Source organism: Sturnira hondurensis, unplaced genomic scaffold (assembly GCF_014824575.4).
Source record: "Sturnira hondurensis isolate 20B ecotype Veracruz unplaced genomic scaffold, ASM1482457v3 Scaffold0013299, whole genome shotgun sequence".
Classification (NCBI taxonomy): domain Eukaryota; kingdom Metazoa; phylum Chordata; class Mammalia; order Chiroptera; family Phyllostomidae; genus Sturnira; species Sturnira hondurensis.
The window spans coordinates 3,869,365-3,894,077 of NW_028085930.1; the positions used below are offsets into that span (position 1 = coordinate 3,869,365).

At 41.3% G+C, this 24,713-nt stretch overlaps 1 protein-coding gene across 1 annotated transcript in view; it reads right to left on the reverse strand.

Moving 5' to 3' along the window:
- The window catches only part of PCCB (propionyl-CoA carboxylase subunit beta), a 67,464-nt gene extending 48,521 nt beyond the window's left edge, over positions 1-18,943 (reverse strand). Inside the window, exons 1-5 of the mRNA XM_037061226.1 lie at positions 18,717-18,943; positions 16,048-16,167; positions 14,751-14,819; positions 11,483-11,539; positions 9,092-9,205 (exon numbers count right to left, since the gene is read on the reverse strand). Of these exons, the coding sequence (XP_036917121.1) occupies positions 9,092-9,205; positions 11,483-11,539; positions 14,751-14,819; positions 16,048-16,167; positions 18,717-18,899 (543 nt within the window). The 5' untranslated portion in view covers positions 18,900-18,943. The remainder of the gene's footprint in view (positions 1-9,091; positions 9,206-11,482; positions 11,540-14,750; positions 14,820-16,047; positions 16,168-18,716) is intronic.
- Positions 18,944-24,713: the final 5,770 nt, after the last annotated feature.

The following is a 24,713-nucleotide window of genomic DNA, read 5'->3' on the forward strand; positions in this document are numbered from 1 at the left end:
GAAAGAAGGGCAGAGGCCATTGTCCCTTTTCTGAACCGTCCCCACAAAAGCCACAGGACTGGCAGATAGGAACCTGGGTGCCTTACTGGAGTCTCCATCAACCTGGCTAACCCTATAGCCCTCCTGTGGAGATACCCTGGGGCTTTAGCCCACCCAGTGACTTTTCCATATGAATGGCTGGTCTTGGTTCATGTTTCACAACTTCCTAACTCCTCTCAAATAAACAACAGTCAGACCGAGTAAATCTCCCGTCCCCATGCCTATTGCTAAGTGGTCCAGGACCCAGCGCTAGCAGCAGTCAGCCTAGGTTCACAGCTTGGCTTCACCTAGGAATCTCCAAGCCTAGTATAAACAGCAGCCATCTGCAGATTACTTTATAGCTCTTGCAGGGTACCCTGAGGCAGAGGTTGACCTAGACTGCACTACATGGGAAACCCCAGAGCCTGCACACCAGTGGACAGCTAAACACCATGTCAGAGCAATACCACCCTGCACCTGCATAGCTGATCCTCCATGGAGAGCAGAAGTTGATGGTCAGTGGTCACAGCCAGTCCTTGCAGCTGACTGGCCTGTGCAAATCCCTCCCACTGACACACCAACAGCAATCAAGGCTCAACTACAAGAGGAAGGTGTAGCTCAGTCCACAATGAGGACATACCTTGAGTACTGTGCTTGGGTGACAGAGAAGGCTGTGCCACTGGACCCCACAGTACACCTACTACATTAGGCCATGCTACCAAGACATGGAGTCAAAGCACCTCTACTTAATACATAGAAACAAATAAAGGGAGACCACCAAAACATGGAGACAAAGACACATGACCCAAATGAAAGAACAGATCAAAAACTCCAGAAAAAGAACTAAAGGAAATGAAGATAAGCTATCCATCAGATGCAGAGTTTAAAACATTGGTTATAAAGATGCCTAAGGAAATTATTGAGGACCTCAACAGCATAAAACAGATCCAGTTGGAAAGTAAGGCTTCACTAATTAAAATAAAGAACAATTTACAGGGAAGCAGCAGTAAACTGAATGAAGCTAAGAACCAAATCAATGATTTGAAACGTAAGGAAGCACAAAACAGCCATGGAGAATAGAAGAAAAAAATCCAAAGAAATGACGATAGTATAAGGAGTTCAGGACAACTTAAGCATTCCAACATTTGCATCATAGGCATACCAAAAGGAGAAGAGAAACAGCAAGAAATTGGAAATCTATTTGAAAAAATAGTGAAAGAAAACTTCCCTAATTTGGTGAAGGAAACAGACATACAAATCCAAGAAGCAGAGAGTTCCAAACAAGATTTATGCAAAGAGGCCCACTCCAAGACACATCATAATTAAAATATCAAAGCTTAATGATAAAGAGAGAATCTTAAAAGGAGCAAGAGAAAAGCAGGTAGTTACCTACAGGGGAGTTCCCATAAGACTGTCAGCAGATTTCTCAAAAGAAACTTCGCAGGATAGAAGGAATTGGCAAGAAATATTCAAAATCACGAAAAGCAAGGACCTACAGCCAAGGTTGCTCTATCCAGCAAAGCCATCATTCAGAATTGAATGGCAGATAAAAATTTCTCCAGACAAGAAAAAACTAAAAAAAACTACATAGTTTTTTTAAAACTATGATGATGGAGTTCATCATCACTAAACCAATATTATATGAAATGATAAAGGGGCTTACTTAAAAAAATGAAGATCAAAACTATGGACAAAAAAATGGCAATAATATGTATAGATCAACAGCTGGATCTAAAAAACAAACTAGGGCAACAAGAAGAACAGAGACAGAATCCTGGATGCAGACAACATTTTGATGGTTGCCAGATGGGAAGGGGATGTGGGGAAATGGGTGAAGAGGTGAGGGGATTAAAAAGTACAAACAGGTAGTTACAGAATAGCCATGGGATGCAAAGCATAGTATAGGAAATGGAGTGGCCCCAAAACTTATTTGTATGACCCATGGACATGAAAAATGGTGGGGGGATTGCCTAGGGAGTGATGGGTGCTGGATGGAGGGGGACAAAAGGGGAAAAATCAGGGCAACTGTAATAGCATAATCAACAAAATACAATTAAAAAAGAAAACAACTGCATTCACAATAGCATCAAAAATAGTAAAATACTTAAGTATAAATAACAAAAGTATGATACATATATGTTAAAAATTACAAAATATTGTGGACATAAATTAAAGACCAAAATAAATGGCAAAACATTCCAACTACATGGAATAGAGGAGTCAAAATATTAAATATCAATTTTTACTAAATTGATGTACAGACTTAATATAGTTCCTACAAAATCTCAGCAGCCATTTTTGTATAATTTTATATAGTAAAATTTTATATGAAAATGTAAAGGACTCAGAATAGTCAAAACAATTTTTAGAAAGAACAACAATGTTGTAAGATTATGCACACTTTAAAACTACTAGTAAGTCACAGTAATCTACACCGGGTGGTTGTGAGGTAAGGATAAGCATATAGATCAAAGGAAAAAACTTGAGTCCAGAAATAAACCCTTATATTTATGGTCTACAGATTTTCCAACATTCCAAAATAATGCAATAAGGAAGAATAGTCATGTCAATAAACAGTGGTGAGACAAATATGAATTTAGACCCTGACCTTACACCATATGCAAAAATTATCTCCAAATAGATTATAGACTTGATATAAAGGACCCAACCCTAGAAAATGCCATGAAAAAAATGTACACAAAACCTTCATGACTTTGTATTGGGCACTATTCTTACATAGGACAATAAAAGCATAATCCACAAAAGAAAATAACTGGTAAATTGAACTTCAAAATTTGAAACATTTTGAACTTTGCCCTGGCTGGTATGGCTCTGTTGGGTGGGAGCTTCACCCCATAAACCAAAAAGTTGTGAGTTCAATTCCCTGGGTTGCAGGATTTGTCCCCCAGTTGGGGCACACATGAGAGGCAAGTGATGGATGTTTCTCTCTGACATCAATGTTTCTCTCCCTCCCTTCCCCTTCTCTCTAAAATCAATAAGCATGTTCTCAGGTGAGAATTAAAAAAAAAAAACTTTTGCACTCCAAATGCTACCATTAAGAAATAAAAGACAAGCCCTAGAATCAGAGAAAACATTTACAAATAATGTATCTGATAAAGGACTTAAACCCAGAATATATGAAGAAATCTTACAACTCAAAAATCTACTGTAGCCCTGGCTGGTGTAGCTCAGTGGATTGAACTCGGGCCTGCGAACCAGATGATTGCGGTTCGATTCCCAGTCAGGGCACATGCCTGGGTTGCAGGCCAGTTCCCAGCAGGGGATGCACAAGAAGCAACCACACATTGATGTTTCTCTTCCTCTCTCCTTCCCTTCCCTTCCCCTCTAAAGATAAATAAATAAAATTAAATTAAAAATCTACTGTATTTTTCATGTACAGTGTGCCCCCATGTACAATGAACACCCACGTTTTTGGCCCAAACTTTAAGAAAAAAAATATTTCATTTCAATTTTTAAATTCAATTTCATATTTATATTTAGAAACAAAACTGATGATCATATTCCAGGGTATTATTTTGCATACATATACCATTAATGCTTTCTAGAGTTACACTTTTCATGCATAAGCATAAATAAGAGAATTAAAACCATTTACATAGATACAGAATGAGAATTACTCATGTGTAATGCATATCCTCATTTTTGCCTCAAAAATTTGGGCAACAAACATGCACATTATACACAGCAAAATATGGTAATTATAAAAAGAATAAAAGATCCAAATATAAATTTCAGCAAAGAAAACATCCAAATGACTAACAGGTACCTTAAACATGCTCATCATGATTAATCAGCAGAGAAATGAAAATTAAAACCACAGTGAGGCCTGACTGGTGTTGGTTAGTTGGTTGGGTATCATCCCACAAAGCAAAAGGTCACGGTTCGATTCTGGTCAGGGCACATGCCTGTGTTGCAGACCAGGTTCCCAGTTGGGGACATGCAAAAGGCAACTGATCACTGTTTCTCTCCCTCTCTTTCTCCACCCTTCCCCTCTCTTTAAAAATAAATAAATAATATCATTTAAAAAATAGTGTAATAGCAGTACATACCCCTAAAATGGCTATAATGAAAAAGACAGACAATACTAAGTGTTGACGAGGTTGTCAAGAACTTGAAATGCTCAATACATTTCTTGTAGTAATGTAAAACAGCATATTTTAAGGAAAAAAAGTGGCAGTTTTTTTTATTCTCACCTGAGGACATGCTTAGAGAAGGAAAGAGAGGAAGAGAGAGAAGAAGAAAGAGGGAGAAAGAGGGAGAAAGAGGGAGAGAAACATTGATTGGCTGCCTCCCACATGCGCCCAGACCAGGGACCACACCAGCAACCCAAGCCACACCAGCCAGGGCTTGGCAATTTCTTTAAAAAATTATATACAAGCTTAAAAGATCCACATTTAAATAAGACACATACTCTTGTGGGGAGGGGTGAAGAAACAAGTTAAAGAGGTGAAACGGTTTAAGAAGAACAAATTATCAGTTATAAAAAGTCATGGGGCTGTGAAATACAGCATACAGAATATAGTCAATAATATTGTAGTCACTACGTACGGTGTTAGATGGGTACTGGACTCAACCGGGGTGATTGCTTTGCAAGGCATATAAATATCTAATCACTATGTTGTACACGAGAAACTAATATAATATTTTATGTCAACTATAATTGAAAAACAAATTTAAAAAATAAAGATACCCTCCCTGGCCAGATGGCTAGGTTGGTTGGAGAGTCATCCGTAGGCCAAAAGGCGGCAGAATGATTCCCAGTCAGGGTACATACTAGGGTTGTGGATTTGACTTGAAAACAAAACAAAACAAAGATCCTCACTCTTCAGTATCTGCCCAAGAGTAATGAAAACATATGTTCACACCAATAGTTATACACAAATATTCACAGCGGCATTTTTGTTTGAAAAGTACAATTATTGTATTGTATATATTTGTAATCACACATATTCTTGAATAAATAATAACAAACTATACAATTATTATGCAACTGTCCATAGAGAGCTGGTATGTCTCCTTCATAGTAATAGTTAAACATTTTCACCCTGCCAGCCTTCTCATCCCAAAGCCCATTTTTAATTTATGGTTTATAGTATCTGATTCTTGCTTTATTGTTCATACCATCAACTCTTGAGTTCATCTTCTTATCTAGTAACTTATAAAACATTCTTTATTTTACTTTTGCCCCCCACCTGACCAGCACTAAGTAGGTAATCTGCCTGATGGACCCCTTGCCATCCCCTAAAGCAAACACAATCAATTTGCTTTTCCTCCTAGTGTAACATTCTCGTTCCTGCTCATGCCTATGAAAGTTTCCATCTTGTACAACTCCTTGCAGTTCTTTTCTTTTCACTACTGAATTCTACAAAACATTTATACTTTTTATTCCCCTTCACCTTTTCCACCCATTCCCCAACTCCTGCTTCCCTCTGGCAACCATCAATTTTTTCTGTTTTTAGATATGTTTTGCGTTGTTTGTTCATTTGTTTTGCTTTTTAGATTCCACATGAGATCATATGGTGTTTGTCTTTATCTGATTTATCCCACTTAGCATAGTAGCCTCTAGGCCCATCCATGTTGTCACAAGGCAAGATTTCATTCTTTTCAATACAGTATTCCATTGTATGTATGTGTGTGTGTATAAATATATGCATTTCTCATATCCTTTTTATGCATTCATCTATCGATGAATACCTAGGTTGCTTGCAAATCTTGGCTGTTGTAAATAATGTTGCAATAATCACAGAGGTGCATGTATCTTTTCGAATTAGTGTTTTCATTTTCTTCAGATATATTACCAGAAATGGAACTGCTAGGTCATATGGTAGTTCTATTTTTAAGGGGTTTTTTAAAAGATTTTATTTATTTATCTTTAGAGAGGAAAGGAAGGAGAGAAGGAGAGAAACATCAATGTATGGTTGCCTCTCGTGAGTCCCCTGCTAGGAACTGGCCTGCAACCCAGGCATGTCCCCTAACTGGGAATCGAACCACAATCGTGTGGTTCACAGGCCCGTGCTCAATCCACTGAGCTACATCAGCCAGGGCTATTTTTAAGTTTTTGAGGAATCTCCATACTGTTTTCCATAGTGACTACAACAGTTTACAATCCCACCAACAGTGCATGAGGGTTCCCTTTTCTTCACATCATTGCCAGCACTCACCATTTGTTGAATTCTTAATAATAGCCATTCCGAAGGTATGAAGTGGAATCTCATTGTGGTTTTGATTTTCATTTCTCCAAAATTATCATATCCATATAACAGAATATCATTCATCAATAAGAAGGAATGAACCACTGACAGAGAGTATAACACGACTGAATGTCAACAAAAAGAGTCAGCTGCAGAAACTAGAGAGCGACCTGACAATGGTTGCCTTCAGTGGGTCAGGAGGAGTCTTTTTGGAAGGAAAGTTCTGAAATTGGGTTGTGGCAATGGTTACAACTCTGTAAATTTATTGAAAATCATTGAACTGTATTCTTACAACAGATTGATTTTATGGTATATATTGGGTTAGCCAAAAAATTAGTTTAGTTTTTTCCATAAAATAAAAGGCATATTTTTCACCAATAACTTCATTGATTTGGATATTTTGAATATGTCAGCTATCTCCTAGCTGGTATAACATTGATTGTTCTCAATTAATATCTCAGTTTGATTGCTGTCAACTTTAACTGGTCTACAGGACCATGGAGTATCATCCAGCAAGAAATCTCAAGACAAAACTTCACAAACTATTTTTTTTAAATTCTATTTATTTATTTTTAGAGAGAGGGGGAGGGAGGAAGAGACGGGGAGAAACGTCAATGTGTGAGAGATACACTGATCTGTTGCCTCTCCAATACCCACAGCTGGGGACTCAGCCTGCAACCCAGGCATGTACCCAGACTGGGAATCGAACTGACAACCTATCAGTTCACAGGCTGGTACTCAGTCCACTGAGCCACACCAGCCAGGGCACAAATCACTTTTGACACATTTAATCAGTCACAGCACCTTCTGCATATACTGCACAAATCTTTTTTTGCATTTCAGTTGTGTTTTTACCTTTCTTGAAATAATAAAGCATAATATGCCAAAAATGTTGAGTATTTTCTTCCATTTTCAATATTAAAATGGCTTCACAAAAATTCACCAATTTTGATAAGATTTTTTATATGTACACTGATATGATTGATAGCTGTCACAGTACAATTTAACAAAATTGTTTTGAATGAAATTAAAGACAACTAAGAGCCATCTCACAGAAACAAACCAACCACCTTTTTGGCCAACCCAATAAATTATACTTCAATAAAGCTGTTTTAAAAAAAATTTCAAGGTCATGAAGAACAAAAAAAAACAACTGAGGAACTACTCCAGATTAAAGGAGATTAAAGAGATATGACAATCAGTGGCACTAGTACTTAATACTGGACTGGATCCGAGCCAGTGAGGGGAAAAATAGCTGTAGTGAGCTTTATTAGGGTCATTTCATGAAATCTGAATAAGGACCATGGATAAGAATAATACTGATGAATCAATGTTACGTTTCCTGATTTTTATTACTATACCCTGATTTTACAAGAGAATGTCCTTTCTTAGGAAACACACAATGAAGGTTTTAAGAGATAAAGCAGGCACAATCTCCAGTTTATTCTCAAATGTTTCAAAAAAATATAACATGTAAATATGTACATATGGAGAGAGAATGATAGCGCAAACGGGCAAAATATAAATAACTAATGAATCTAGGTAACGAACATATGGGGATGCTTCATACTATTTTTGCAATTTTTCCGTAATGTTTGAAATTATATCGAAATAAAGTTACAAAAAATCATAAAAATAACAGTACAGGCGGGAACAAGTGGGTGGAGGTGTAGATATGACAAGCAGCACTAGCAAGCAATTAATTAAGCAATGTGGATCTTAAAGGTGCTAAAGCCTAACCCCTGGGGGGCAGGGAAAAACCCCCAACTGTCCCAGATGAGTTAAACTAGATGATATCCTGAAATGCGGCGGTTCGCTGCCACTTCCCTGAGGCCCACTCCAGCTTTCCTTCGTTTCTAACACGGGCATGACTTCTGGACTAGGGGCCAAAGCAGGCCTTCCAGTCCTAAACTGTTCTAGCCAAGCCACCCCAAAAGACTAATTCTCCCCAGAGGGTTATCCCAGAAGGTCAAGTTTAAAGATTAAAAAGTAGGTTTAAGATCTACAAAGTGGCTTCTCAACTAACACAAGCGCTCCCACAACTAGCAGAATAGTTTACACAAAATAAACACACATTTTTTCTCACTGATCACAAAGGGCAATAGCCAAGGATAAAAACTCTCATAAGCCCACAGGCCAGGGATGACGAACATCTGCCCTGATGATAAACAATGTCTGTCTGTCTCCTTCCTTCCTTCTCCCTCTTTCCTCCCCTCCCTGGAAATGCTGATCTGTCCCTTTTCTCAAGTTTCCATCTGGCAGTATCTCTCCCCTCTCCCCAATCTCCCTTACTACACCTCTCACAGTTGACTTCCTACTATAAAAACCTCATTTATTTCTGTTTCTTTTCATTTCTTTCCCTTTAATTTAGTCATGAGTACCTGAAATGATGTTCGGCAAATATTTCTGAATAGTAGGATTTGGGGTGATTTCTTTCTTCTTTGTATTATAGCTTGAACTTTGTATAATGACCTCCTTGTATTTTAACCAAAAAACAAAAAGCACTGCAGTTTTTTAATTCCTAATTCTAGCAAATCAGTTCATTTGAACCTTTTATATTCTCTCACCCTTACTTTTGAAAAAATATATATATTTAAGCAACTTTCCCTTATGATTGATTCTGAATTTTGTTTTCCCCTATGAGTAGCCCTCTATGGAAAAATTTAAAAACCTCCCTACATACTCTCTCTTGCTTTTCATCCACCCTTCGTGCCACTGCTGGTGACGTAGGAAGCAGCCACAGAACAGACACCATGGTGCAGAGGACGATGAAATATAGGAAAGCTCTGATCAGAACACAGCTGAGAGGACTGAGCCCTGTGTTTTTTTGACTTTCTATTCTCTACTGACAGGTTTCTCACCAGAAAGATGTCTGCATAACCAGCCAAAGACTCCACTCCCTCTTGGATCCGTGCTCCCCCAGAGTCATTCAGTCCAATCACTGGAGCCCCCACCGTCATGGCCTGGTCCATGATCTGAGACAGCAGAGAAATCTTTTGTGAGACAAATGATCCTGTTATCAACAACAGCATTTACAAAGCACCACTGTGTTTTCTGGACAATGTTCTGAGAGCACTTTTCAAAAACAGAGTAACATTGGCTTTATTCCCCATGATGACTGGGTAGATTCATAGAAGATAGAGAACCAAATATTTAAAGGGCTAAAGACCCCCAAACATGCAAGAGCCAAAGTACTTCCCCTTGACAGGGGTAAGACTGCTCATGGCAACCATTTCCAGAGCAACAGGCCCAGGCTGTAGCCATGTGCCACATAATGACATTTCAGTCAGTGATGGACCACATACACAACCATGAGATTATAATGCAGCTGAAAAATTGCTATTGCCTAGTGATGTCATCATTTTCTTAATTTGATAGCACAATGCATTATGTGTTTGTGGTGATGCTGGTGTAAACAAACCTACTCAGCTGACAGTCCTATAAAAATATAGCACGCACGATATATAATATTTGACAATGAATGACTATGTCACTGACTTATGTATTTACTATACTGCCCCTATTATTTTAGAGTGTAATCTTATTTTTTAAAGAGTTTGCTACAAAACACTGTTGTGTTACATCTTGTGTTTACCGCATCTCTTGATTATACCATTTTCTCTTGTGCTTGGTTTAATCTCATGGTGTTTTGTACAGTAACATGCTGCGCAGACTTGTAGCCTTGGGGCAATAGGCTATACCATACAGCACAGGTGGCAAACACAAGGCCCGAGGGCCAAATCCGGCCCTCCACCTTGTTTTATCTGGCCCAGCACCTTGTTTCTACCCAGCAGCAACGCCGAGCTCCTTGCCCCTAGTTAAGTAGTAATTACATTTATACAGTCCTAAAATTACATTCGGCCCTTTGAAGGCAACCGAGAGGCTGATGTGGTCCCTGGTGACAATGAGTCTGATGCCCCTGCTGTATAGCCTAGGTATGTAGTAGCCCATAACATCTAGATTTGCATAAGTACACTCTGATGTTTGCCCAACAATAAAACCCCCAAATAATGCACTTCTCAGAACATACCCCTATTGTTAAGTGGCATGTGACAGTAATATTTTTTTGGCAGCCAGTTTTGTTTCCAGTTATTCTTAAAAAAAAAAAAAAAACAGATAGTAGATGGAATGGCAAAGTATTTTCATGCAAGTAAATGTGGACCCATCTGTTAACCTGAGGCCAGGCCCAGGCCTGCTTTTATTTCTGAGATGGATTTTCCTCATGGGTCAATAGTTAACAGTATAATGAGCAATATTCCTAATGGACACTGACAGTTTACAAAGCACTTTCATTTTCATTATCTCATTTAACAATCATAACAGAAGCAGTAATAGGGAAAAATTAGAAGGTTTAGAAGTTAAGTGATTGGCTCAAGGTTTCAGGAGTAATAAATGACAGGACCATGTTGAAAATCCAGGTGTTTCATTACACAGGAAACCCCTGCCTTGCTACTAATAATCAATTCTACTTTTATCTCCAAAATTCTCCAAATACGACCTCCACTCTTATTTATCTCCAGAGCATCTCATCTCTAGCAGTGTTATTAAAATACCATCACATAATCCTTTCACTGCTCTTTATCTTTTAGCACCTAGACTCCCCACAGACACCTTGGGTTCTTTACCTGGGGTTCTCAGAACCCCAAAGCATCCGTGAATAGATTTTAGGGAGTCCATGAACTTGGATGGGAAAAAATTTACATCCTTATCTTTATTAATCTGATCTTTAGTACTTCCTTCAATTATGGACACAGGCAAAAAAAAAAACCAACCCACATAAGTATTTGAAATACCTGTGACCTGTCATTAATAGCAGCCACAGATATTTCTGTGTCACATTAAAGTTGTTGCAAATATCATGTAATATAATTTTCACGCATGCCCATTGGAAATTATAGCACTTGAGATCCACTGCCAAGTCTTGTATTTAATGCGTTAATGAAGAAGCACATATATTACAAATGTAGTTTTTTTAAATATGTGTAATCCTTTGTAGTCCTGCCTATTTTATTTTAAGCATGTAAAAAAGAGAGTCCACGCTTCACCAGCCTGCTAAAGAGATCCTTAGAACAAAAAATGTTAAAAACTCCTGTCCTGGACTAAAGGCACCACTTCTTAGTGGTGGCAGTGGTACCTTAGTGGTACCTTCTGAAGGTACCTCTATCCCACCTGCACGTACTCAGCTAAGTGTCTTTCACCCCAAACCAACATGCACTATGTAAGAGGGTGCATTGTTACTATTAAATACTTACTTTGCAGATCTTTTGGGCATGTGCTCCTGACAGACTGCCTCCAAAAACTGTAAAATCCTAAAAAGAAAACAAATCAGGAAATAAAATATGACTAGCCAGACATGAAGAGCCAATAGGAGGAGGAAACAGAAAATTCATAGGCAGCCTTGGCCGGGTAGCTCAACTAATTAGAACCAAGGTTGTGAGTTCCATCCCAGGTCAGGGCACATACAAGAATCAACCAATGAATGCATAAATAAGTGAACAACAAGTTGACATTTCTCTCTACCTCTCTCTCTCTCTTCTTCTCTCTGTAAAATCAATCAATAATTTAATTCATAAAAATTTTAAAGTATTTTTAGAAGTTAAAAAAATGTTAAGTCTGATTTTATAAATTATTCCACAGAATAGTGAATATCTTAAAGGAAGTTTATGTATTGTCAAGACCAAAAGATCTAGTTTTTGCAATACAAAATAATTTGTAGCTCAGAAGGAAATGAAAATTTTTCATGCAAGCTACAAAAATCAGATTGTATGGATGTCCAATGGTCAGGCATTACCATAACTAGGAAACATTTGCTGTTTTGACAAAGGAGGTGAAAAGTATATCAAAGCCCTCACTGCTTCCTCTTGCTTATGGATTTTCATTACCTTCTGATGCAAAGAGATTGTTGTAGAAATGACCTTCTTCCTAAACCACCCCGCCAAAGAAAGTGGGGAATTAAAAACAGATTCAGCACATGAGGGCACAACAAGGGAGAGGAAACAACAGAAGAGAAACTGAACAAATTTGAGGAGAATTGCAAACATAAAAATATCTGACTTGAAGCAAAATAGAAACCTATACACATGCAGAGTGAGTAAACACAAGGAAAGGATAATCCAGGAACCCTGGAGAGTGAAGGGGGCGGGGAAGAAAAACAAATTAATAGAAAGTCTGTGTTAGGAGCAGTTAGATCCCACTGGCCTCTCCTTCACTTTGAGAGAAGAAAGGTTTATTCTCTAAAGAAACTTAACCAGGGGCCCTGGACTCACAATCAACAGCAGCAAACAAAGGCAAAAATGAAGCTGAAGACAAGTGAAATTAGGAGCCTGTACACTAAATGATGAACCCACAATGGCCCCTCTTTCCCCTTACTCCTCTCCCTACAAAACACACCCACAGCCAATTATCAGGCAAAAGACTGAGGCTGTTCTTCTGGAAAAACAGAAGCTCCCCAGGAAACAGGCCAATCAATATTAACATTTTGGGGATCACTACTAAAAAGCTGGCTCATCACTCTCCACCCTCATTATCCTTCAGGGCCTATTTCAAATGCCTCATTTTCCCTAAAACTTTTCTCAGGCCTAGATGTGAGCTTCCCTTGTCCTGAGCCCGCAACACCTGCCCAGACCCTCTCTCACTCTATCTGTAATCACTTCTGTTCTCGCCCACTCTCTCTACAAAATGATTGGCTTGCTCAGGGCAGCAACTCTATCTCAGTCATCACCACCCGCTCCCCCACCCGTCCTTACTTCATGCACAGGAGCGGGGCTCAAAAGTAATAATTTGATACATTTTTGTATCTACTTAATAGTTAGGAGAACACTGCATCCACAATGCACAACTTTCTTTATTCTAACTATCATTAATAGTTCCTTCTGGCACTGGCTGGTGTGGCTCCGTTGATTGGTCCCCTGTCAGGGCACATGCCTGCACTGCGGGTTCTATTCCCAGTTGGGGCACATATGGGAGGCAGCCAGTCAATGTTTCCCTCTCTCTCTCTCTCTCTAAAAATCAATAAACATTTTTTAAATAGTTCCTTCTATACAAGCTTTTGCCTGGTTCTCATTAATTATACATACACACAAAGACATGATTCCTTCTAGTTAAGCATTTGGTAGAGCCATTTAAAACAGTTTTAAAACATTTCAAGTGTAACTCAATTAACAAATGAGTATTGTCTTAATACAATACATTTAAAATTAGCCAGGTATAATTATTTTACTATCAAATCTAGAAAACGTTTTAGTTTCCCAAATAAGTTCTGTAACTTTAGGTCTAATACTTATAATTATACATATACTTCTTACCTCTCAGAAGGAGAGGAAAAAAATCAAACACAAAATAGCAACTATATGGGTTTGTGTTCGTTTTCTGTTGCTGCTGTAACAAATTACCATAAATTCAGTGGCTTGAGACAACATAAATTGATTACCCTATAGTTCTGTAATTTAAAAGTATTACATGGGTGTCACTGGGTTAATATCAAGGCTAGCAGGGAGGGCTGCACTCCTTTCTGGAGGCTCCAGGGAACAATCTGTTTTCTTGCCTTTTCCAGCTTTTAGACACCTGCATTCCTTCACTCATGACCCACCCCCACTTCCTCCGCCTTCTACGCCAGTGACAGCAGGTCAAGTCATTCTCACATCTCCTCTGCCTCTCTCTGCCACTTTTAGGGATCCTTGTGATCACACTGGGCACACCTGGGTGACCCAGGCTACCCTATTTTATTAACTTTAATCCTCACCAAGGATATGTTGTCCTTTTTTATTGATTTTAGAGAGAGAGCAAGCAGGAAGGAGAAAGAGAAACATCTATCAGCTGCCCCCAGTACATGCCCCACCCCTGACCCCCCCAGGGAAACCTAAAACCTAGGTATGTGCCCTGACCAGGAATTGAACTTTTTAATGCAAGGGACAATGTTCCAACCAACTGAGCCACCTGGTCAGAGCCATGCTACTCTATTTTAAGGTCAGCTGACGAGCAACATGAATTCCAAGGGCAAGCTTAATTCCCCTTTGCCATGTAAGGTAACATACTCACAGGTTTCAGGGATTAAGACTTGGACACCTTTGGGGGACATTATTCTGCCAACTACATTCTACTATAATCTTAGTGTGAAGAAACTGTACCTGTTTTGAGTCAGCCTGATAAAACATGCTTGAACACTTTCGTGAAAGCTCAAAATCAGGGCCCGTGTTTCTGAGAGTCAAGTACCCTCTGCCCAGGCTACATCAAGGTCTCTCAGGTCCACACACCCTGCCTAGGACACAGCTGCCCTCCAAACATACAACCAACCTGCCAAGACTTACCTGCTTAGATTCTGTCTCCCTCAGAAAAAACACACAGTATGATACTGTGGACATATGCACTGAAAAAGAGAAAGTAAACCCCTCATCTGTTTTCTTGCCTTTTCTTGCCCCAAACTATATGCAAGTTGTCACACCCCCAGACTATTTTCTTCTCACATATTTGGCTCCTGGTTCTGCCCTCAAGGAAGGCACACCTCCTGGAGTTATGAAATACCTGGCTGAAGACATAAACCAATCTTCCATTGATTCGGCCCCGTCCAGTGACCACACTGTCTCCGGGAAACTACCAGAAAAATAAAATAATAAGATATAGATAAATAAAGGTTAAAATACATACGTGTTTCTTTTAATAAACTTAGCAATTGTGCCCCAATGAAAGATTCCCCCCCCAAAACCACCCCAAATTCTTTAAAATTCAATTATTAATTAGGAGCACAAAGAAATTTCCTTTCCCCTGCTCAGGTCTGCAACAGCAAGCATGGGGACACTGCTTTAACAGAAATGAAGGTTGCTGTAGTCGTAGGCCTCATTCTCCTTCCCAAAAGCAGGATAATTAAAAGACCTTCTAGGGTTGTTACTACCAGATGCTCACAGGCACTAAAAGGACATATTAAAAAACATGGCAACTTCTACAAAGCCCCACACCCCACCCACAAACCGTAAAAAGGCAAACCCATCACTTTGCTTGGAATCTTGGCAATCACAGTGTGGCCCGTAACAGCCCAAATGGAGCCAGCTGGTTTGGTGCCAAGTTTACAAATCTTTGGTTACAGTGTATATGCAGAACTGAAAAAAAATCAATCAAAGTGAGTCCAAAGAACTCTGCACACTCACGGAGAACACCCAATCAAAGGAAGAAGTATCAGTGCCTCTGACCTAAAAAAATCCAAGGCATAAACTTAAGTGTATCAAAGAGGCACAAGTGGTGAGCCTTTAGGCTTTAGTCTCTGGTGACCAGACAGCCAGAACTCGACTAAAAGACTTTCTCAGCCTTTTTTTCCAAATTTGTCATTTTATACCTGCGAGAACTCTGAACCCACATCCAGAGCCCTGGGGACAGAGCCAGAGTCACACACAGCACAAGGTATAAGCAGTCCACTCACATTCCTTCATCTGCAGACAAAGGTAAGTGGAGGCTACAGTAGTGCCGCTCCAGAGGCACTCTTGTATTCCAGGGCCCCAAACATGAAAACTTTCCAATGTACCCCGAGTCTCAGAAGGATTGCATTAGTCCAGTGCAAGGGTGTCAAACTCATTTTCACCAGGGGCCACATCAGCTTCACGGTTGCCTTCAAAGGGCTGAATGTAATTTTAGTTACTCCTTAACAGTTAAGCGAGAGCTCAGCACCACCTCCAGGTAGAAACAAGGTGCTGGGCCAGATATAACAAGGTGGAGGGCTGAATTTGGCCCGTGGGCCTTGTTTGTCACCTGTGGTCTAGTGGGTAGGCCAGCAGGGCCACAGCAGGAAAAGTACCACTTAGAGGCTCACAACACCATTGGGAACAGATACCTTATTCTTATCAGCAGCCATTCCAAAATCTGCACATCTGTGTTCCACAAACATGTCGCTCTCAACAAAACTGTCAGGGTCCAGCAAGAGACTGATCCGCTCTCTGGCTGTTAGCTTTCCCTAAAGTGCAACAAAAATCATTCAGTGATGTCATCACAGACCAAGTCAGTAAGCAAGGAGGGCTCATAGGAGGGCCAGAAGAACTGGTTTTGCCCCTTCACCCCATGTGAAAGCTTCTAGTCCACCAACCTGCCCAAGAGACAGGTGTTATCAGTAGACTTCGCCTAGTTAGGAAATCAGGGTAGACAGGGTACTTCAGGAGCCACCAACTGTGGAAGGCAAATAAGTATGTAGAAGGTGGAAAGGGTGGCAAGGAGAAGTGGGGGCTAAGTAGAGCCTGACCCTGGAACAAGATAACTAGTTCCACAAACATTTACTGTAGACCTAAAGAGCATTAATAAAAAGAATGGAGAAACAGGAGGCAAAAAACTAAAGTGGGCTTAGTGAAGAGTCTGAGGCTATACCTCTACATTCACGGGCTTCTTCCTGGGAACTCTACAGAAACTCACATCACTACAGCCCAGTCCCAAGAACCCTTCCAGGAGGACTACTTTCTGGTTCTTCTCCTGCCACCATTATAGGCTTCTCCCTACTAACCTACTTTAAGGGCCCTATTTAGGGACTCTACTCTTGACAATGATGCTATGATACGCAGACAACTCCACAGCAGAGAGTGCCTGAGAAAAGGAGTGGGACAGAGTGCTAAAAAACTCACTTGGGCCCTGACCAAGTGGCTCATTTGGTTGGAGTGTCATCCCATACACCAAAAGGCTGCAGGTTCAATTCCTAGTCAGGGTACATACCTAGGTTACAGGTTTGATTCCCAGTAGGGGGGCATATGGGAGGCAACTGATTGATGTTTTTCTCCCTCCCTCCCTCTCTTTCTCTCCTCCTCCCTCCCTCCCTCTCTCTAAAATCAATAAGCATATCTTTGGGTAAGGATTTTTTTTTAAAAAGAACTCACTTAAGAGAAATAAAAAAAATGTTTCTCAGACAGGGTGAGTTTGGAGCTCTCAACCTATCAAAAGCCTCTATTGCCAAGGCTCCCAAGCCTTTAGATCACACCCAATATTCAGGTCCACCATCCCCCTCTCCTCCAAAAACACCTCAGATTGGCTGTATTTTCTTCCCTTAAGAAAGTAGCCAAAGCCAGTGAGGTAATGTTAAAACAGGCAATCCTACACACTGCTGTGTAAAGTAGAAGTTTTTGGGAAAGCAACTTGGCAATACATAGATGAGTGTTAAAATATTCACTTTTGACCCAGTAATTCCATTACTGGGAATCTATCCTAGGGAAGTAGTCCAAAAATATTTTAAAAGAAAGTGAAGTGAGGATTTAAATCGAGTTGGCCTCCTGACTAAGTCTGGAAACTGTATCTAAACCCAGTAGGACCTGCCTACTGGAAAGGACAGGTGATGTTCCAGGGAGAAACTGAGCAGGAGCACCAACAAAAAGAGTCCCGAGGAGCCTGGGCCTTTCCAGAGGATGATCTAAAATTTCTTCACCCCAGACACAGCCACGCACTCCTGGCACCACACACTAACAACCTAATTTGCATCTCATTCCCCAAAGTCAAAAAGGAACTGTCACCTGTAGACCTTTGTCAGATGGGAATTTTACAACACCTAAATCAACATTCAATTTAGACTTAAAGGGGTGGTTCAAATCTCCTCACTGATGATCCCAGAGTTTCACCCTAAGTCACCTCCGGTACACTTGAGAGCTGCGCCTCAGTGCCCTTCACCTCTAAGAATTTCCCTTCTGCACTGCATCCAGCAAATTGGTCCAGACTCACAGGTGTCAGGGACGCAAGTCCCAAGTAGCCAAGCCATTTGGGCCTCTGTTTCCTCTGCTACTAAGTGGCTCACCGAACATACCTCCGTCACCACCTGGGCGATGCGTAGCAGTGCTTCAGATGCTCACTCCCTCCAAACATATAAACTAACATAAATACTACCACAAAAACAACCTGCTTTGGATGCAAGCCTTTCCTTAACCAGCAGGTCGATGCACGCTGACAACCTGAGACCCTAAAGGGGTTTTAGCTGGTGTTCTGGGGGCCGAGTTCCCCAAGTACCCTACCCCACCCCCGATTAACGTGAGAGTTTGCCTGTGCTACTTTACCAGTCATATGCCTTGATTTTACTGCTTCCATAATGGAGCAAGAACCATTCTTTCATGGGGCATGAGAAGAATAGGAAGATTTTTTTTAAATTAAGTGCCTATCATTGCTTCACTATCTCTATTCTAACAACGAGGTTGTAAAGGGAGTATTATTACCATCTTCTGTTTAGAATAAATTGACTCCTAAAGATTAGTAACTTGTCCAAAAGTTTATAGTTGTTAAATGCTAAGCCAGCTGGAGCCCAGCCAGGTCCGCCTAAAATTCCCAAGGTAAAGCAGAAAGTGATAAAGCACAGAAGTGCTTTCTTCCTATTACTGGCCTCTTGGGGGTAAGCAACAAGTTTTCCAGGTGAACAATCTCGCCCCCCCCCCCCAGCTTTGTGCGGATTGGTCGGGAGGTCTCGGGCGGCGCGAGCCCAACACGTTTTGATAGGTCGCGAACGCTGGGGCGGGGCGGGAAAGGTTCGGCGCCCCCCAGACTTACTCGTTTGTGCTGGGCGTCAATGCGGCGCTGGCCCCCTCCCATCAGCGCGGCACGGCGCTTTTCTTCTAAGCGCTGGTTAATGGACACTGGCTGGCTGCACAGGCTGCGAGCAGCGACGCGGAGACCACTCACCACATTGCTGAGCGTAGCTCCAGCCGCCAGCACGCGCACTGCCGCCGCCATATTTGCTCTGCCGGCGCGGTCCCGACCTGACCACCTAAGTACGCGAGTGCGTCTAGCTGAGCACAACGAGGTCCGCGCCTGCGCAACGTCGGCGGGACGTGGGGAGTTTGTGGGCTGGAATACCGAGTGTGCTTGGGAGGAACGCCTCGAGTCCTAGATGCCAGGCTGCTCTGCAGCGTCATCCAGAGAATGGGGAGTCGTCCCCCGATCTCGTACCCTCCTTGCTACACTTAGACGATAACTATTGCCTTTGCTATTCTCTGGTCCTAGACCTTTGGTTTTCTCACCGCCCCACCTTGCTCCAGAAAATAAGTAAATAATGAATTAACCAACATTTATTGAACGCTGGACCCAGTGTGTGGCTTTAAGCACTTGAATTAGCTTATTGTCCTGATTTCACAGATAAAGTAAATGAAATACAGAGAAGTAGAGTGATTTGATCAGGACTAAAGATGCGGTGGAGCCAGAATTCAAACACACATGTATGTGTCACTGAGTACAGGGCTTTTAACCGCTGGTGACTGGTTCTCAAAGTGTGGGCCCAGCAGTTTCAGCATAACCCAGGAGGGAGTTGGAAATGCAGTCTTGCAAATTCCCAGAGTCTGCACCAGACCTACTGAATCGGAAATTCTAGGGGTGCAGCCAGGAATTTATTTCAGCAGATGACCTCTAGATGATTCTGATGCTTTCTGAGTTTGACAATCATTTCTCAGGAAATTTAGAGCCGAACTGTTGGGAGCTTGTCCATATATTTCCCCAACAAAAAGGCAGGTCTTCAAAGCAAAAAACAAAATGTGTATTTCACATTTTTAGACACAGAAAATTGCTAAAGGTGATCATTATCCCCTCTGAACTCCAGCTCATAACCAGGGCCTTTATAAAGTCTAAACTTTGACCTGGGACTTCAATATCAACGCAGCTCAATTCAGCAAACATTTTTGAGGACCTACTATGTGCTAAGAACTATCTACCAGTACTTACTATGCTTCTAGGAATGGTTCATGTAGCTAATTTAGGGACGCCAAGGGTCCAAAGCCTGGAGTCATGTAATTGGACAAAGCCCATCTGCATCTGCCTGACTGACTGCATAGTGGGAACTGTTGGCTCTGCATTTCAGTCCCTGCATAAGGACAAGGGACTGGCCTGGTAGCAATGGGTGGAATTTGAGCAAGGCTGGGTGTGTCAAGGAGAGTATCTCTGAGGAGGTAACTACATGCCAGGGAACATGAGCAGTGTTAGCAAAGGCCTGGCACATTCAGATTCATACAGACACAGTTGTACCTCCAGCTTCTGGAGGAACAGTGGTAAATGAGACTGGAAAGCAATAATGGAGTTAAGATTGTGAAGAATTTTACCATGTTTAGAAATCGGGACTTGTCTGGGGCTGGGCACAGTGGGACTCTTTTGTCCTAAAGTGCTGTGTAGATCCTCTCCAATGGCACATCTTACAGGATATTAAGATTGTTTAACTCTCTCCTCAAGTAGGTTTCTAAGCCAGAGGACAGGACCATGGCTGGCTCACTCACCATTGTGGCCCCTGCACTTGGAACAAGTCCCAACACATAGGAGGCCTTCAGAATGTACTTATGGAATTGAATTAGCAAATAGGCAATTGCATGTGGTTCTGGAGGTTTTCTACAAATATGCATCTTCTATACCTATGATACCTGATTCAGGTATCATCTCCTCAAAGCAGTCTACCCTGATCTCCTCTCTGCTTAGACAATGATAAGTATTGGTTCCTCAGGGAAACAAGGATTTTTTTCTTAACTTTGAAAGCCCGACACAAGAGAGATCCATAAATGACTAGTCAGCGGAACTTAGTGACCCTCCTATCTAGTTCACGCTGCCTGCCCTTCTCCCCGCTCCTGCCATTTTTCCTCCTCACTGTCCTAATGCCCTGCCTGTGTGTATCCATACATAGTTCTATAGATCTACAATATTATTCCTCTCACCTCAGGTGCAAGTCCCGGCCTGGAGTGGGTGGGAGTTGGAGGAGGGTTGAATTATCCAGTAATGGCCTTCTAGAATCCCATGCCCTGGGATGTTTTGCCATTCATAAGACCTCTTCCTGGGTTGCTATGTTTGAGCTTTTCTCCATTTTGAGACAGGAGTCACTCTGATCTGGCAATTCTATCCTAGTCAGTGACCACTGTCAGAAAGAAGGGGTGCAATGGAAGGAAGAAGTAAATTTGGGAGAGTATGTTGGTCAGGATCTTCTGAGAAGCTACCAAGAGGGGAATTACAGAAGAAAGAAATCAATTAGAGGGAACCACCTGAGAAAGTCTGGGAACACTTAGATTACAATACAAGTCTGACCCCCAGTCAAGGAGACTTGGAAGAAAGTAAAGTGTGGCAGCCTCATAGACTACTGTGCTGGCTGAAGGAAAGTTCGGCAGGGTTGTCAAGGAGTCCTGGACCCACAGTGCACCTGCTGCAGCTCATCTGAGAGCAGCCCTTGAGTGGTGTGACCTCCGGGCAAATTTGACAATGAATTTCAGAGCCAACAGATGGGACTCTGAGGCAATTACACTTAGTGCAATTCAGGTGTCTTCTTTCAGAGAGTGTTGGGTGGTTAGGAGTAAAGGGTGTGAAACAGGAAATTTTGGAAAGTGATTGTCATCCATGTGAGGAGAAAAGATTTTTAAGATTTTCTCATGCATTCTGAATGTACATCTCCCCTTAGTGTTTTATTGTAAACACTGAAGGAAAAAAATGAAATACTGTAAATTCACTTTATGTGTGTGTGCTGGACTGTGTTTCTCTGACTGTGTAATTGAGTTACAAAAACCCTGCCTTAAATTCCAGTTAAAATTGTTATTAAAAACTGGAACCCTGTATTCCCTAGACCATCCACATTTTCCAGGCCATCTAGGAAAATCCTCATCTTTTCTGACTCCTTAGGTTCTGTGGGAAATGAGCAGGGCTGACCTGCCCCTTTTTTCCGCAGGCACTTCCAGACCATTCTTCCACATTGCCAGGCTGCTCTTCCTTTGAGGTTTTTTGTCATCTTTTGTTACCACCCTTTCAGCATTCCCTGACCTTTACAATCCACCTTCCTCTCACTTCTGAGATGTTCACATTAGGCTTGCTTCCCCCCTTTTCCCTGTTGTATTATTCAGGGTTCTCTAGAGAAACAGACCATTAGTATATATAGAGAGATTTATTATAGCAATTGGCTCACATGGTAATGGAGACTGAGAAGTCCCATGACCCACTGTCTGCAAGCTGGAGAATTATGAAAGCCTATGGTGTGATTCAGTCCAAGTCCAAAGGTCTAAGAAAGGAGGGCTGAAGGGTTAATCATGTAAGTTTGGATCTGTGTCCTAAAGCCCTAGAACTAGAAGCATATATGTCCAAGGCCAGGATAAGATGGATGTCTCAGCTCAAGTAGAGAGTGGGAATTTGGCCTTCCTCTGCCTTTTTGTTCTGTTCAAGCCCTCGATGGATTGTTAATGTAATGTACACCTGCATTGGCAAGGGTGAGCCTTTTTACCCTGTCTACTAAGTCAAATACTAATCTCTTCCAGAGAAACTCTGACAGATATACCCCAAAATGTTTCAGCAGCTATCTGGGCATCTGTTAGCCCAACCACATTGGCTCAAAATTAGCCATCACATCTGCCTTCTACCACCATTCGCAGAGAAACCATCAGCCTTCATGCTGATATTCCGACTTCCTGGCCTCAGAATGCCTCAGCTTCCTCAATGTGAAGGGCTTTGAACTCTGTTCCACTTCACCCATCCACATACTGGGCCTTATAATCACTAAGAATTGCTCCATTTCCAGGAGCTGAAACCTGAAAATGGTACAGAGGCTGTTCTCTGTACCACTTCCCTTCCCACACTCTTACTTATACAGCATCTCGTCCATGCCCTCAATGTAAATTTTCAATTCCTTCAGTGTAAATATTTCATTTCTCCCTATTCTAGCATTCTGGCCTCTCTAGACCCCTATATTTCCATCAATATCTCCATGCTAAGGCCCTGTCCTGGGTCACCCCTTCTTTTGGATCACTCCAATTCTGTTCACAAACTACCTACAGTTGCTGGCAGGAGTCACACAAATCATACCAGGAGTATTGATCTCCTAGACCTACTATACCATATTACCACAAAATTATTCCCTAAAACGACAATAATTTATTCTCTCAGTTCTGGAGGCCTTGAGTCCCAAATCAAGTGTTGGCAGAGCCATTCTCCTTTCAAAGGCTCTAGGGGAGAGTTTTTTCTTGCCTCTCCCAGCTGCTGGTGCTTCCTAGTGTTGCATGTGGCAGTATAACTTCAACCTATGCCTCAGTCTTCACATGGCCTCTTCCCAGTGTCTCCATGTCTGTGTTCTGCCTCTCCTTTTCTTATTAAGATACCAGTCTTTGGATTTAGAGCCCACCCTAAGTACAGGATGACCTCACCAGGAGATCATTAATGTAATTACACATGTAAGACTCTCCAAATAAGGTCACATTCACAGATACAAGGGATTAGGGCTTGAACATTCTTATTTGGGGATACAATGTGATACATTATACTAGATCACTGCATAGTCTTGCTGTTCCTCGATATTCCAATCTCTGCATGTCCAAACCTCCTGCATCTAATTCCACACACCATTTCTTCCACACAGCATTTCCACAGTTTCCCATTATAAGCAGCCTCTTCTTTCTCTAAATTCCCATCTGCTTTTTGTTCCTCATTTATAGCTTTTGTCAATGTCTGCCTTTTATTGGGGCTATCGATCTATGTATGCAAGCATTACATTTTCTCTGGTTACCTGAGTTGCAGAAAGTTCCACCCAAATGTCTCATCAGGAGACCACTTTTGACTTGTTGGTCTCACTAGAATCATTTATGTTGCTCCTGCTACTGCTGAACAGGCTACTCTGACCCTCCACCCTAAGGATCTTTTTGTCTTTTTTAGCCAAAAACAAGCCTTCCCTAACCAGTTCCCTGTCTTTCTTCCTCTTAGATTCTTCTTTTCCTCAGTCATCTGCTCAGCAACCTGCTCCTTCTTTACTTCCACCTCCCAGTCTCCCGCCTTATTCGGCCCCATGAAGCCCAGTTCTGCTTCTCAGACCACCAATTGCTTTCTATTCTCTCTTCTACCAGTTTAGTCCTTTATTTGAGGCTTTTTCCTAACCTCCCCTCTGGCCCACTAGATATCCTTAACTTTCTCCAAGAACACTCCCTTCACTTCTTGCTTTTCCTGATGGCATTAATTCCCTTCCTTCTAGTACCCAACACATTTTCTTTTCTTTTCAGTCGGTTAGAGCATTCTTATTTTAAGAAAAATATAACATGATAAAAAAGTTAACAAAGTTTCAAGTTATAAGGTAGACTATCAACTAACAAGAATTTCCCCCAATTTGTGGCTATGTAATTTTATTTTTTAAATATTTTTCATTCATTTTAGAGAAAGAGGAAGAGAGGGAGAGAAACATCAATGTGTTTCACGGTGTGGGTTGCCCACAAGTCAGGCATGTGCCTGGGAATTGAACCAGCAACGCTTTGGTTTGCAGGCCAGCACTCAATCCACTGAGCCACACCAACCAGGGCTGGTTATGTAATCTTAATATGAAAGGACTCCTCTGTTGGAAGTTTAACCTCTACTGATTTTGGTATATAAGTGAGAATGTAGTAACCACATAGAATACATGTTTTTTACCTCTCCTAAAGAGAAATAGTGATGTGGAATTTGAGAATCTGGATAAATATTGTCTAGGTACCAAGAGAAAGGCTTCCATTAGAGTTTGTGTCTTAGACCAATTCTTGATCCTAGCTATATCTCCATAATCTATCTTCATAACACCTGGACAAA